The sequence below is a fragment of the Agelaius tricolor genome, unplaced genomic scaffold (assembly GCF_023055355.1).
Source record: "Agelaius tricolor isolate 1412-34295 unplaced genomic scaffold, bAgeTri1.0.p SCAF_56, whole genome shotgun sequence".
Taxonomy (NCBI): Eukaryota; Metazoa; Chordata; class Aves; order Passeriformes; family Icteridae; genus Agelaius; species Agelaius tricolor.
In genome coordinates, this window is record NW_027269316.1 from 780,341 (window position 1) to 794,328 (window position 13,988).

Consider the following 13,988-nt stretch of genomic DNA (forward strand, 5'->3'; position numbering starts at 1 on the left):
TTGGTTACACCTTGCATTGCAACTTAAGACAGGTATTTATTCTCTTTTGCAATATAGCTATTTAGATGGTTTTCTCCTACTGGAATTTGTATCTGTTGTTACATGATTATAAATGCCCCAATGTCTTAGCAGTGAGGTTAGCATTAGGATGGCATAGATATTCACTGCATCCCTGAAAACTTATTTCAACACCTCATTAGCCATCACCTTCTACAGATTTTTAAAGGATGTTATCGGTTCTTCTTTTTCTACAATTGGACTAAATGATCATTGTAGGCCACTTCAAACTGAAATTCTTCTCCTCTTCTCTTCTCTTCTCTTCTCTTCTCTTCTCTTCTCTTCTCCAATATATATGGCTTGCAAAGGAGCCCACTTCCACTGCCCAGTTTCCCTGTAGATGGTGTGACCTCCTGTCCCAGGAGGTTATCTGCATGGATTATCTTGGGAATCCTCATTCCTGTGGTCAGGGAAGGTGCTGAAAGAGCAAAGTTGGAAAGAGAGTGAGAGAGAAAAATTTAGGTTGAGAGGGAACCTCAGAGGCTATCTGGTTCAGCTGTTTGTCCAGAGCAGGGAGGTACCTTGGAAATTGAATCAGATTGCTCAGGACTGTCTTGGTTTGAAAGACAGGTGTCCACCAAGGAAGGTGGGAACCTCCTCTGGGATGGAAAATATGACCCCCTTTCCTCTGAATTACTATAACTTTGAAATTAAGGGGCTCTCAGGCAAAGATATGGGGAAAAGAATAACAGTTCTTTACTAATATGTATGTGTATAACAAGGCAAATAAACAAAACCAGAAAACCCAGTAACAGCCTTCTGTCGGCTGTCAAGCACTTTCCCCTTTGGTGTAGTTACAGTCACGGCCGGCAGGGGCACTGTTGACTCCTGGCTGGGCAGGGCAGGTGCAATAATTCACTCGCGGCTGCAGGAGGCGCTGTGGCATGAGCTCAGCTGTCTCTCACGTGGGTAATGGCGGGCACAGCCGGCAGAAGAGATGGAAAAGGGGCTTCCTTTACAAACTCACACGGGGGCAGTCAGTCCCGGTGCCCCTCTGGATAGCAAAATGAGCTGTAGCAAGAACCTCACAAGCAGCAAGCTGGAATGGCAGGGACAAGCAAACCCGGGGTAGCAAAGAGAATGTAACAGAAACTCCACAGCTGTAGCAGGAGCCATGGGGTGTCCTGGTAGGCACAGTGCTGGGTTGCAGTGTAGCGAAAACCCCAGAGCAGTGGCAGAAAAATGGTGGGGCTGGGCAGCAGTAGCTGGGCTTCCAAACACTGCCAGGAGAGGCTCCCTTGGAGGGGGAGGGGCTCGGGGTCCTGGGTTTTCCCCTGAGGCACCTGAGTAGATGGTGAGGGTTCTTTCCAGAGAGATAGGGTGTTAATAAGGTCTCAGTGCAACAGCCACTCGTACAAGCAAAAGCCTCACTTGCGGTAGGAGAGAACAGGTAGGAGACAACAGTAACGGGCTGGACTCTGCAGTGGCATCAACTGTTCCCTCTGATCCCAAGCACAAGAGAGAGGGAGAGGAGTTGAGCCCAGCCCCTCACCCCCAGGCCAAAATATTGAAGTATCTCTGCCCTCCCCAAGAGAAAACCCCTCAGGTAAGAGAGTAGCCAGCTGCACCCTTCCCTCTCCTCCTCCTCCTCCCAGCCACATCTTTTGTCTCTCGGTTATTGTCTCTTAGTAACAAATGGGACAAAATTCCATGAGAGAAAGAAAAAAAAAAAAAAAAGCAAGCAACCTAACCTGCAACAAGGGCCCTGTGTTATGAACATGTGCTAAGGATGAAGAATCCCTGACCTCTCTGGGCCCTGTGCTAGTGTTTGAGCTCTCACATTGTGAAGATTTTCCCCCCTGCTTGTTTCTAACTGGCATTTTCTTTGCAGCCATTTGTGTCTCTGGTCTTTCATCCTTTTGCTGTGCGTGAGAAACAAGGCTCACTCTTTAAAAATTTTTAAAGTTTAATAAGGGATAAAAGGGACAATATCCGGTGCTGGGGTGCTTGGCAAACTGCCAAAAGCACACCATTAGCTCAAAACAATTTTCTTATATACTTTTTCATTACATTGGTTAAATGCATTTTCATGAGGATTATACATATTCAAACATTCCTCTGAGTTCTTTTACATGTTCCTAGAATTCTTTAGCTTTGTTCAACGCTGACCCATTGTGCAATAGTGTAGTTTTGATTTTTGGGAGTTGTGTATGTCATTTCCTCACAATGTGTATGCCATTTCCTCATAACATCAAACGGGGTATTATTGATAGCCCCAGGGTCAGTTGCAGAAGTCCTTTTCACATCCTTTCTTTCAAAGTTATTTGTGTGGTTCCTTCAATGTTATCTAATCATACAGACAGTTTTAGCTATTTCCACAAGCTTATCTAAGTTATTCTCACTATTGTCAGTTAGTTAAAAATAAAAGCATCGTGCAAAAGTTAACATTCCATAGTCTCTATTTTAATATTTTGCGAAAGCCTAAACTACAATATATATTTATCACACTGATCCATAGATAAGGTACACATGGCCAGGGAAATGGCCACAAAAGCTGACAAATTATATCAAAAACAGTTAAAAAGTGATTACAAACTGTACTACATCAAAATTGTCAATAATAATTTGCAAAAGCCAATACATAATAGCGAAAGCAAACAAATACATAGTTATTTATAACACTGTGCATTTTGAAGAAGGATATAGCTCCCTTTTCCCTATAACTCTACAATTAGGTAGCTGAAGACAGATTGGATTTCCCCCTTCCATTTGATATTTCTTACCTACTGATACTCAAGTGCCTAAATGTCTCGGTTTGAGACAAGTTTAAGAGGAAATGTCCTGAAAGGAACGTCTTGTCTGAAGAAGGCAGGTTTTGGCACTCCCTCCCTGTAGTGGGTTGACCACTGGCCAAATGCCAGTGCATTCACAAATATTGTCTACTCATCTTCCTCTGCTATAATTGGAGCAGAGGAGGGGGAAAAAACCAGTTACAGTAAAGCTCATGGGGTTGAGATAAGGATTAGGAGAAAATGCTTTAGGGGCAAAATAGGCTCAAAATTTTAAAGGGTATAAAGAAAACTTTATTAACAGAACTAAAAGAAGAATGATAAGAACTAAATAAACCTTTAGAACACTTTTCTTCCCCCAGCCCCTCTTTCCTTCTCACTAACAACATAGAGACATAACCTGTGATTGTCAGTTTACCACTTCTATAAAAGAATCTTTTTTCAGTTCATTTAAGGATAGGAGTCTCTTCTGCCAAGCCACAATAAACAGTTTCCTTGTGGTTTAAAGTTCACAGTTAAACAGTCTGCTCGTTAAAAACTTGTTGCTTTATGAAAGTCCCTCCCACTGACTTACAGTTTTTCCCACAACTGCTCTCAAGGGCCGTTTTAGCTACTGGGGTATAATTTTAAGGATGAGCTGTTCTATTACAGAAGCAAAAGTTCTCTTCTTCTGTCTCTGGAAGTAAAAATTCTATTATTCTATTTCTGAAAGCAAAGGTTCTCTTCGTCTATCTCTGAAAGCAAAGATTCTCTCTCTCTTTTCAAGTCAGATCACAGCTTCTTTCAACATCTATATTTTCTAGTTCTCTTCTGAGCTGAGGATGAATGCTGCATCCCCCCCCACGTGCTTTATGAATTACAGGGAAATAGTCTGGTGTATTATGTTCTCACCTTGGCTTGCAAAAGGTTTTCAGCTCCAAAACCGGAGCATCTCCTCTCCTTCTTTCTTCTGGGCTTCAGCCCCTCCTTCTTCACTGAACTTGGTGTCGCCCTGTTGTTTGCTTCACGTGCCTTCACCTTTCCTTTTCTCTGACTCGGGAGAAGATTGGTGTCTGTAGGTTTTATCTCAAGTGGAATTGTACAGTACGGAAAGGGTTCATCTCATCCAGGCCCTGCATCTGGGAATTGCATGTTCTGCCTCTTGCTGCTGGTCATCTGATCTTCCCCAAGCCGCGCCCGGCCGCCGCCGTTTTCTGTCCTTTTGTCTGCAGTGAGGCAGATTAGAAGCAGACAGGCATGCAAAGTCTCTCACTGGCTGGGCTAGGATGGCGGTGGCCGCTCTGGCGGCGTTGCTGTTTTCTGGCCCTGACTGCTCTCAGTTCCAACCATGGGGCCACTTCCTGCGCAGACTGCAGAGCTGCTCACTGGTCTCAGCCACACGGTGCCCCGTTGTGCCATGACAGACCCCAGCAGGACGGCTTGGCAGCTTGTAGCTGGAACGGGGCCCGGCCGGGCCCAGAGCCCAGCAAAGCCGGCCTGGCCTGATGACTCTGGGTGGAGTTCAGCAGCAGCAGGATTTCAGCAGCAGCGCTGTGGCCCGGCCTAGCCTGGCCTTCCCCTCCTCCCGCCCAGCAGCCAGGCCATGTGGGCTTGGCCTGGCCTTACTGGGAAGGGTAGAGGGGGAGGGCCTCCACTCTTTTGAAGAAAGCAGGAAATAAGAGAGAACTTTTCATGGTTTCTCCTTGCTTAAATATGGTATTCATAGAGGTGGTTCTAGCTTCTCTAATTGGCTAATTGGTGTATCAGTTATCAAAGCCAACTAGAGTTTGGTTTTGCGAGGCATGGAGGAAGCTGTAATGTTCTTTACAGAGAGAATTACTTCTGTACCTGATGGTTTTTTTCCCTTAACTAAAACCAAGCTATTTCAAACCACAACACTCCCCCACCACTGATATGAAAGGAATTTCTTGGAGGAAAGTGAAAAAAAATGTAATGCAGGCACAGGGAAAAAACAAATAATGTTAAATATTAAAACCTTCTCGCTGTGGAAAAAGCTGATGGATTCAGAGTTCTTTCTGTAGGTGTGGCGTGGCTCCTCCCAAGGTCCAGAGCCGGAATGCAGCATCCTGGGGCCTCCCCACTGGCTCCTGGCAATGGTCTGTTCTTGGACCAGAGCAAAGCTGAACAGTTCCAGAATGTTATAGATGAGTAATGTAATGGTTGGCTCTCACAACTAAGAGATAGATATTATGTGTATGTTAAGATGTATAGTGATGTTATTGTAATATGTCCTGCCATAGTCCTCTTTCCTCTCCCTCTTGTAATAGCCTTAGTAGTTGGCATTTGGAGAGGGCTGGCTTATTACTAGGAGGTGCGGCATAACAACACCTGACCTCCAATCAAGGCAAAACTTTGGGAGGGGCTAAGGGTATAAAAGTCAGAGCATCCATTTTGTAGACGAACATGTGGCTGCTAGTCACGAAGACTCTCAGCACTGCAATTTTTCCTTATTCAGTCCTTGGTTGTATTTTTTTGTTTAAGGTTTAATAAACCTTTTAAAATTTTAAAAGTGAGGGTCATTTCTCACAAATGATCTCCTAGATCGTCTGGGAGACCCTTTAGTTAGACTGATTAAGATAAGACTGAGAACAAGTAGGGAGTCCCCAAAGAGAGAAGGAGGAAATACAGAGATGTCAACAGGTATACCCCCCAATAACCCACTGAGAAGAAAACAAACCTGGTAGATGTGAAAAACGCCATTCACTTTTGTTAAAATTTTAGAAGTTTAATAGTAATGAAAACAGTAATAAAAATTAGGACAATAAGAAACAATAAAAAGCAAAGAATTATGGATGTCCAGATGCCTGGCACTCTGCCACACAGCACACCCTGCTAACAAAGGATTACCCCTTAAAAGCAATAGCCTATTGCATATTCATATATCTCAGACATTATGCAAACATTCCTTTCACACTGGGGTGTTTCTGCTTAATTTTAGCTTTCCCCCTTCATCTTGTAAATCAGTCTTCTTGGTTCCTCGAAGTCTGAGCTTTCCCGATAAGGAGGCAATCATTCTTCTCTTGGGGTCTTGTTGTCTTGTTGCTGTTATCTCTATCCAGATAGGATAATGCGAAGTATTTCTTGATTATCTTTTCCATTCCTTGAACTAGTTACAAAAAGTATCTTGCATCACATAGCTTCTATTTTAATATTATGTTATAGCCTAAAAACTATATTTACCACACTACTTAAAAGAGATTAATACAGCATTACTTTCCAACATAACCCATATAGTATTCATTTTAATATTTGCAAAAAGCCAATATTATAATATATATCTATAACAGTAGAGATGTGACCCCAACACCAAAAGTATGCAATATTATGTAATAAAATACAATGAGAAGGAGATTGAATATATGTACTAGCCATGGTGTGAGTCAAAAGAAAAGCAGATGTATTGCTTTAACTACTCTACACCCTACTCCATCCAAAGAAAATCCTAGACTCCAGAAAAAAACCCACTAGCTTAGAGTGTACTTTGTTTTCCTCCTCCCTTTTACCACCTTCTGCCTTCTTGTCTCTTTCTCTGTGAATACTATTTTTCGATCTGCTCTTGTAGCATAGTGTTGAGTAGTACTGGTAGATCATTACTGCAGTCACTTTTATTTTAAACCTTACTTAGGTTCTCTGTGAGAGGAAAGAAAGTTGGCAAAGCTTTGCTAAGCTTCTGCTCTTCCCTCGTCGCCCTGAAAAAGCTGAGTCTTACAGTACACTGCAATGCTCTGTTTCCCTTGGGCGGTTTAGTTTGTGTACATCATCTTAAAAATGTGTCTGAGAAAATCCCTGAAATGCCGTGTTAATTTTTTAACACTTTACCTGAAATTGTTGTTTTCCAGTTGATTTTGATGTTGAAACCGTTCATTGTAGCTGTTCTCCATACAAAGAAACCTTTAGACAGGTTTACTCTTTCAGTAATTTCTGCAGTTTGTGGTAGTGGTCTTGGTATTTGTGTGCTTCAGTAGTGTTCATCTGGCCACACTTCATTTGGAAATGGAATTCCCAAAAGATGAATGTTTCAGGTTTGAACCCAAAGTGTATATATTTTATGTTCTTTTGTGTGTCAGAGCTCATGTGCTTTGTTACACTGCAAGGATGCAGATGCTCATGAAATCTCTGGCACTGCTGTAGAAAACTAAATATATACCTCATAAAAGTGTACCTTGAGCCAGCACTGACAGCTGTACATCCGGAAGTGATTTTCTGTCAGACTGAACCAAACTTCTTTAGAAAACAGGAGACCTTACATTGATGAGAATTATTTATTAGAAATTACAGTTGTTTTCCACTCAAATTTCCATGCATAACATAGATACCTTTCCCTCTTTCAGTCCAAGATTAAATCTTGATAAAAAACTTTGTTTCAAAGTCACTGTCACCACTGCAGAGAGGCCTGAAGCTTTCCTTACTGTATCTCCAGAGGACTGTGCGCTACCCTCCACAGTAATAAAGGCCACAAATACCCCTCCTCAGTTAAGAAATAAAAGATGCCTCTTGACAAAACACAAGCTTCCAAGGCAGTGGAGTAAGACTGTTGTTAGTTCCTACCCCAACATCCCATGATAATGTAAGGGATGAGAAACACCACGTGTACTATGCACTAGCAGTGATCTTCAATAAATCCTTCTAATCCTCTCCTTTGTGCTAGTCAAGCTCCTAGAGAAAACAAGACAGCAAAAAGTGCTCAGTTTTGCCCTTGTAGAGTGAGAGGCAAAAAGCAAGAATCCAACATAGTCTCTTTTTGACCTTTTCTTTAAGACAGGCCTGTCTGTTCCCACCCCAAAGGCACAGAGGGTGTTCTTTAAACTGTGCCACAATGTCCCACCCATACTTCCCTCTCCAGTCCCCATCCCCACCGTGACATGATCCCACGAGGAGAGACCCACGAGGGCATCTGGGGCAGGAGAGCTTTGAGAGAGTGCTGTACACGTGTGTACTGGTGTGTATGGCTCTGTGTTCACATGTGTTTTCTAGTGTGCCCAGATGTGGGTGTACACGTCCTGCTTTGCATAATGTACGTGTGTTAGTGTGCACAGCACTATTCATATAGATTTGCTGACATGTATACGTGATGTGTGCACTGCTGTTTACATGTGTGTTAAATTACACACTCTCAGGTGTGAGTGGGTCTATGCACAGCTCCATGCTTGTGAGTGTGCACAAGTTCTGCAATGTGAGCGTGGCTCTGAGTGGGACATGCGTATATTAATGTGTATGACACTGCACATATTGGTGTACTCAAGCTCTATGTGGAAGCAGGTCTTGTGTCTGTAGGCACGTGTGCATTAGTAGGGACTGTACATAAGTGAGTGTCTGTGTTGTGCGTGTGCTAGTGTGGCAGGTTAGGTGTACACAAGTGTGTGCTGCTAGCAAGTACTGTAGTGCACAAGAGCTCTGTGCCGGTGAGCAGGTACCTGTGTGTATGTGCACTAGCTCTGCATATGTTCCTGTGTGCACACACAGGCTGGGCACACCCAGGGACATAGCTCTAGATACACAGCTCTGTGCATCCAGCTGCTGTCCCACCTGGAAAAACAGACATGTGTGTATATATGTATTTGTGTGTGTGTGTGTGTGTCACTACCTAGCTCTGCTGGCTAGAGTGGCTCCTGGCTGTCTGTGTAAACTCTGTTCTTGTAAGGAGAAAAAATTTTCCTCTACATATAAGTTTGCCAAAAAGTTTATGTAAAGTTGTGTATAGTGATTTCCATCAAATTTAATAGTGTTTAAGTTTCCATTAAATCCCTATAAACAGGGGTATCTACAATTGCTGTGATCCACTGCTGTTCTAACCCACGTTCCCTAAAAACTGCTGCCATCAAAACGGGATGCTAGGCCAAGTACTAAACCTCTCTGTGATTGTAATGTTTCCTAGGCCATAGTTCCCTTATGTCAACAGTAGTAACTACTTTAAGACTCATTTAAACATATGAGGCAGTGCTATGTGCATTGTCTTCAGTTTAACCCCTCAGTGGGGGGAGGTCCCTTTCAGGTACTACTAACAACTGAATCGGCTGTGTGAACCGCTGAACAAGAGTGGACTCATGTCAACAGAATTAAAGGCCCAGTAAAAGAACCCAAAGAATAGACTATAACATCCAGACTGGGTGAGAGATAGATAACCAAAGAAGCTCAAAGGCATCCAAAAAGTAGAGTCAAGCTTCCACCAGCCAGCTTGAAGATTGTTTTAACTAACACTTTGGGCGGGGAGTTTGAACTGTATAGTTTGTTAATGTAATTGTCCTGTTTTAATAGATGGGAATTACAAGCATCTGTTGAGGGGAAGTACACAGGGGAACCGTAAGAGGTATTGGGGCAGTTTCCTTAAGGACCAACAAGTAAAATAAAACAAGAAATAGAGGGCAAGATCAGGTTGGCCCCTGTGTTCGCCACTGAGAAGATTATAGCCCTGCTGCGGGCAGCAATCCCGTAGGCATGGTAAGGTAGGGGCAAGAAAGCCATACCAGACTGCCTAGTGGTATTAACATGGAGTAATTGTTCCCATTTGCTTCTTACAGGCTCGCCAAGCAGCCCCATGTGTGCTCTTCTTTGATGAGCTGGACTCCATTGCCAAGGCCCGAGGTGGGAATATCGGTGATGGCGGTGGTGCTGCAGATCGTGTCATCAACCAGATTCTCACCGAGATGGATGGCATGTCCACCAAGAAAAATGTCTTCATCATTGGTGCCACCAACAGGCCAGACATCATTGACCCAGCCATCCTGCGCCCCGGCCGCCTGGATCAGCTCATCTACATCCCCCTGCCTGATGAGAAGTCCCGGGTTGCAATTCTTAAGGCCAATCTGAGGAAATCACCAGTTGCCAAGGTAGGATCTGTGCTTTGACTGTGTCTGGCTTTGGTTTGCTGTAAGCTGTACCTGCTCCTCACAAGCAGAGGGCTGGTGACTGCTCCTTACAATCCAGAGCTGGGAAATCTTCAGTCCCTGAAAAATGGAAGTGAAGAAGTAGGGGGACGCTTGAGCTCTGAGAGTAGGTATCACAGCAGGTCTTTGTCACATGGTGGAGTTCTGCCCACAGCATGGGAACAGGAAAGCCTGTTATGGTAAGATGGAAAAGATTATTGTACTCTGAAAGAAAAGTAAATGTAGAAAACAGATGGGAAATGGAAACTGAAGAGGAACTACTGAAGTTAATTGTTGCTGAACTGAATTGTTGCAAGAGCTATGTTCCTTGTATTGGGAGCAGGCAATAATGAAACTGATAGTTAATCAGAAAAAAACAGATGTCAAGTGAGAGCTCAAGTTATTTTATGCCAAGTTTACCTTTTTAGGTGCTGTTGGGAAGGAAAGCTTCAAAGGAGGTTGCAGTACTACTCCCTCAGTTGAAGGGAAGGAGCAGAAGATTGGTTGTCTTGGTCTGCCTGTGTATCATTCCTATTTCTAGTCTGACAGTGTTTCATTTGACTCCTTATTCTGAGACCAAAGTAAATAATATCCTAAATCCACAAGACAACCTGCATCTTCTTGAGGGTAACCAATGCAGAGGCATTTTTCCCCTTTACTCCAGTCTTGTGATACCCCACCTGGAGTACTGTGTCCAGCTCTGGGCCCCCCAGCATAGGAAGGACATGGAACTGTTGGAGCAGGTCAAGAGGAGGCCACAAAAATACTCAGGGGGCTGGAGCTCCTCTGCTATGAAGACAGACTGAGAGACTTAAGGCTGTTCAGCCTGGAGAAGAGAAGGATCTGGGGAGACTTCATAGCAGCCTTACAATACGTACAGGAGGCTTACAGGAAAGATGGGGAGGGATTCTTTGTCAGGGTGTGTAGTGATGGGACAAGGGTGAATGGCTTCAAACTGAAAGAGGGCAGGGTTAGATGGGATACTGGGAAGAAATTTTTTACTGTGAGGGTGGTAATGCCCTGGCACAGATTGCCCAGAGAAGTTGTGGATGCCCCATCCCTGGAAGTGTTCAAGGTCAGACTGGATAGGGCTCTAAGCAGCCTGGTCTAGTGGAAGGTGTCCCCACCCATGGCAGGAGGGTTGGTACTAGATGATCTTTGAGGTCTCTTCCAACCCAAACCATTCTGTGATTTACAGCTGCTTCCCAGGATCTTACTGGGTGTGTGGGGAGTATGGCCTGCCTTTATATGTGGTTAACTTTTCCCAAAACCAAGAACCTTAACAGCTCATCTTTTCAAAATTGACCAAAGTGGAGGCAGCACCTTTATACCATGAGATCTAAAGACACTTTTTTGTCACCTGAGGATGTAAGGTATAAAGGATAGGCTTCTCTTGGGGGTTGTTTTTTTGGTTGTTTTTTTTTTTGTTTGTTTGTTTTGTTTTGTTTGTTTTGGGGTTTTTTTTGTTTGTTGGGTTTTTTTGTTGTTGTTGTTGCTGTTGTTTTTGTTGTTTTGTTTGGGTTTTTTTCCACTAGGATGTTGACCTGGATTTCCTAGCTAAGATGACCAATGGCTTTTCGGGGGCTGACCTGACAGAAATTTGCCAGCGTGCCTGCAAACTGGCCATCCGCGAATCTATCGAGAGTGAGATCAGGCGAGAGCGTGAGAGGCAGACCAACCCTTCTGCCATGGTGAGTGGTACACCAAGCTTTCCCCACTTATGACACAGGCAGCCCACCTTTGCCTGTGGGTGAGGCAGAATGCATTCCTCTTCATAATCCTCAGTTGGGGATGAGTGGGGTCTCAGCAGAGAGCGTGGAATGGGAGCATGAGGCCCTCCTGGGGTACCTCACTGTCAGCATTGCTCAGAAAGCCAGCCCCTGCTGCAGCCCTGACTTAGTCTGCCACAGTGTCTCTCTCCAGTTCCAGCTTTGGTGGGTGTTGGAGCCTCCTGATCTAGTGGGACGCTGTGTGTGTCTGTTGGGCTACAGACCTTAGGCATGCAGCTCACCTGGTTCCTCTGTCCTGCTGCAGGAGGTGGAGGAGGACGACCCGGTCCCTGAGATACGCAGGGATCACTTTGAGGAGGCCATGCGCTTTGCTCGCCGCTCTGTCAGTGACAATGACATCAGGAAATATGAGATGTTTGCACAGACCCTACAGCAGAGCCGTGGCTTTGGCAGCTTCAGGTAAACATGAGAAGGGCAGTGTGGCTCAGTTAGCCCCAGAACAGAGCATTGAGGCAGCTTTCTGCTGGATTCTGGGTAAAAAATTTCCTCTTCCACTGCATTTTCCCCAGCATGTACAGCAGAAAGCTGAGTGTGTGGCAGGTGTAGGCTGTGCTGCTGGTTGGTTTTAGCTGCTCTCAGTACTCCTGAAGTCCAACAACCCTTTTTCCTTTAACACAAGTGTCTTGGTTTAAGACAATTTAAGGGGAACATTCTAAAATGAGTTACCTCCCCTTATAGCTTTAAATAATCCCTTTCTACCAATAAGGAGAGACAAACATGAGTAGATATAAGTGAAAAAATAAAAGTTTACTAAAAAAAACAAAACAAAAAAATAACAGTGATAATCACTAGTTACAAAGTTGCTAAATCTCACAGAGTCCCCAGGAAGAGAAACTCAAAATGGCAGAGTAAACCCTCTGAAGATGGTGCCCTCCACAGACGACCATGTGTGGGGAAACAAAGGGAAAACGGTTTAATCTCCACCCATAAATGCAAAGGAGATCCCCCTAATTGTCCCGTGGAACAATGACAAAATGGCAGAGAGTCCTCTTTCTGGGCCATGCATTTGAGAGAGAGAACAAAGGAATCAATGTGGCAAACAAGCATCCACAGTTCCAAAGCTCCCTCCCCCCCAAATCGAACAACTGGAGCAGGGGCAAACAAAAAGTAAAACCTGGGAAAACTATTTCTGTCCAAAAAGAGTCAATGCTGCCAGGGAGCTGACATAGGCTCTCATGGTGGCTCAGCAAGTTTCCTCTCTCTCTCTCTTTGCCTCTTCCTTGGCCAGCTGGATCCAGCCAGTGTCGGCACTGCAGCCTCCAAACCACTGGTGTTGGTGCTGCTGTCTCGGGTCCCTGTTCTGATTGATGGGGGAGAAAAAAAATGGACTTCTGAGCACCTAAGAATGGTAGCCCAACCTCACCTGGCAAAATTCACTCTGTAGCAGTTTTTGATTGCAAAATGCAGCTTCTTGTGTTGCTACTGTTGCTAGTAGAGGCAAGAGAGAGCTCTGCCTTCATGCCTCAACCTCAAAAAGCCCAAGAATCCCCCAGCCCCACAGTTCCATTTCTGGCCACAGGGTCTTAAGGAGACAGTAACAATCTTTGGGCACAGATGGATATGGACTACAATAACATTTTGGGTTACCCAGGACAAGTGATACCTAGAAGTCATATAAGCCTTTTGCATGATCTGCTGTAAGATTTCATCCCATTCCTCCTGCCTGTCCTACTTGTCACTGGGGTTTGGCACAGAGGGAGGGTATGGCACTGAGCTGCAAGGAGGCTTTTGAACAGCATCTCTTCTCTCCTGTCTTGCACTGCTGCATGCAGGTTCCCATCAGGCAACCAGGGCAGTACCGGTCCGAGCCAAGGTACAGGAGGTGGCAGCGGGGGCAACGTGTACAGCGAAGACAATGACGACGATCTCTATGGTTAACACTCAGCTTGGTGGACCAGCTCCATATCAGGCCACATTGTACAGCAAAAAAAATCCAGTGTTCAGTGGACTCTTAGCTTCTTCATTCTTCAGTCAGAACAGTGTAGCTGCACACCAGACTTTGTACAGGGAATATTTTCTGCAAACACAAATCCAGAGTGGTGTTCAGTTGAGAGGCAGACAGTGAATTAACAAGGAGGGGAACTGACTTAATTTCTGAGAAATTTCTGTGCTAGTTTATGTGGCAGAATCAGCAGCTTTAGTAAAGAATACAATGCTAGCCTGTATTAAAAAAAATCCCACAAAAATGATAAAAACTAATAAAAGTCCCACAACACTCCTTTGTGTGTGCCTGGTACAGTGTAGTTTGTGTTGTCCCTGTAAACTCCATGTCTTGTGCTATCTGAACACTCCTCAGTCTGGTGGAGCCTATCTGTATGCATGCTTCCCTGGTGTGTTCGAGGTTGTTTCTCATTGTTATGTCTCTTAGCCCAAGTTAACAGAAGAAATTGGTTTGGCAGTCTGTCTCTTCCCTGCTTCAATTTGGCAGGAAGCACCAACTAAGAGAGCCTGGTAGCAGGTATCTCTTGCTTCTCTGATGCTGGCCCTGAGCTGTTGGGTCTCCTGCTGCTTTGGCTCCTCTGCAGCAAAGGATTTCAGTAATACTGGTT

General features: G+C 44.5%; 1 protein-coding gene across 1 annotated transcript in view; it reads left to right on the forward strand.

The window, feature by feature from the left end:
• The window catches only part of LOC139604866 (transitional endoplasmic reticulum ATPase-like), a 49,387-nt gene extending 35,730 nt beyond the window's left edge, over window positions 1-13,657 (forward strand). The window contains exons 14-17 of the mRNA XM_071456181.1: window positions 9,305-9,613; window positions 11,185-11,340; window positions 11,684-11,838; window positions 13,212-13,657. Coding sequence (XP_071312282.1) covers window positions 9,305-9,613; window positions 11,185-11,340; window positions 11,684-11,838; window positions 13,212-13,317 — 726 coding nt within the window. The 3' untranslated portion in view covers window positions 13,318-13,657. The remainder of the gene's footprint in view (window positions 1-9,304; window positions 9,614-11,184; window positions 11,341-11,683; window positions 11,839-13,211) is intronic.
• Window positions 13,658-13,988: the final 331 nt, after the last annotated feature.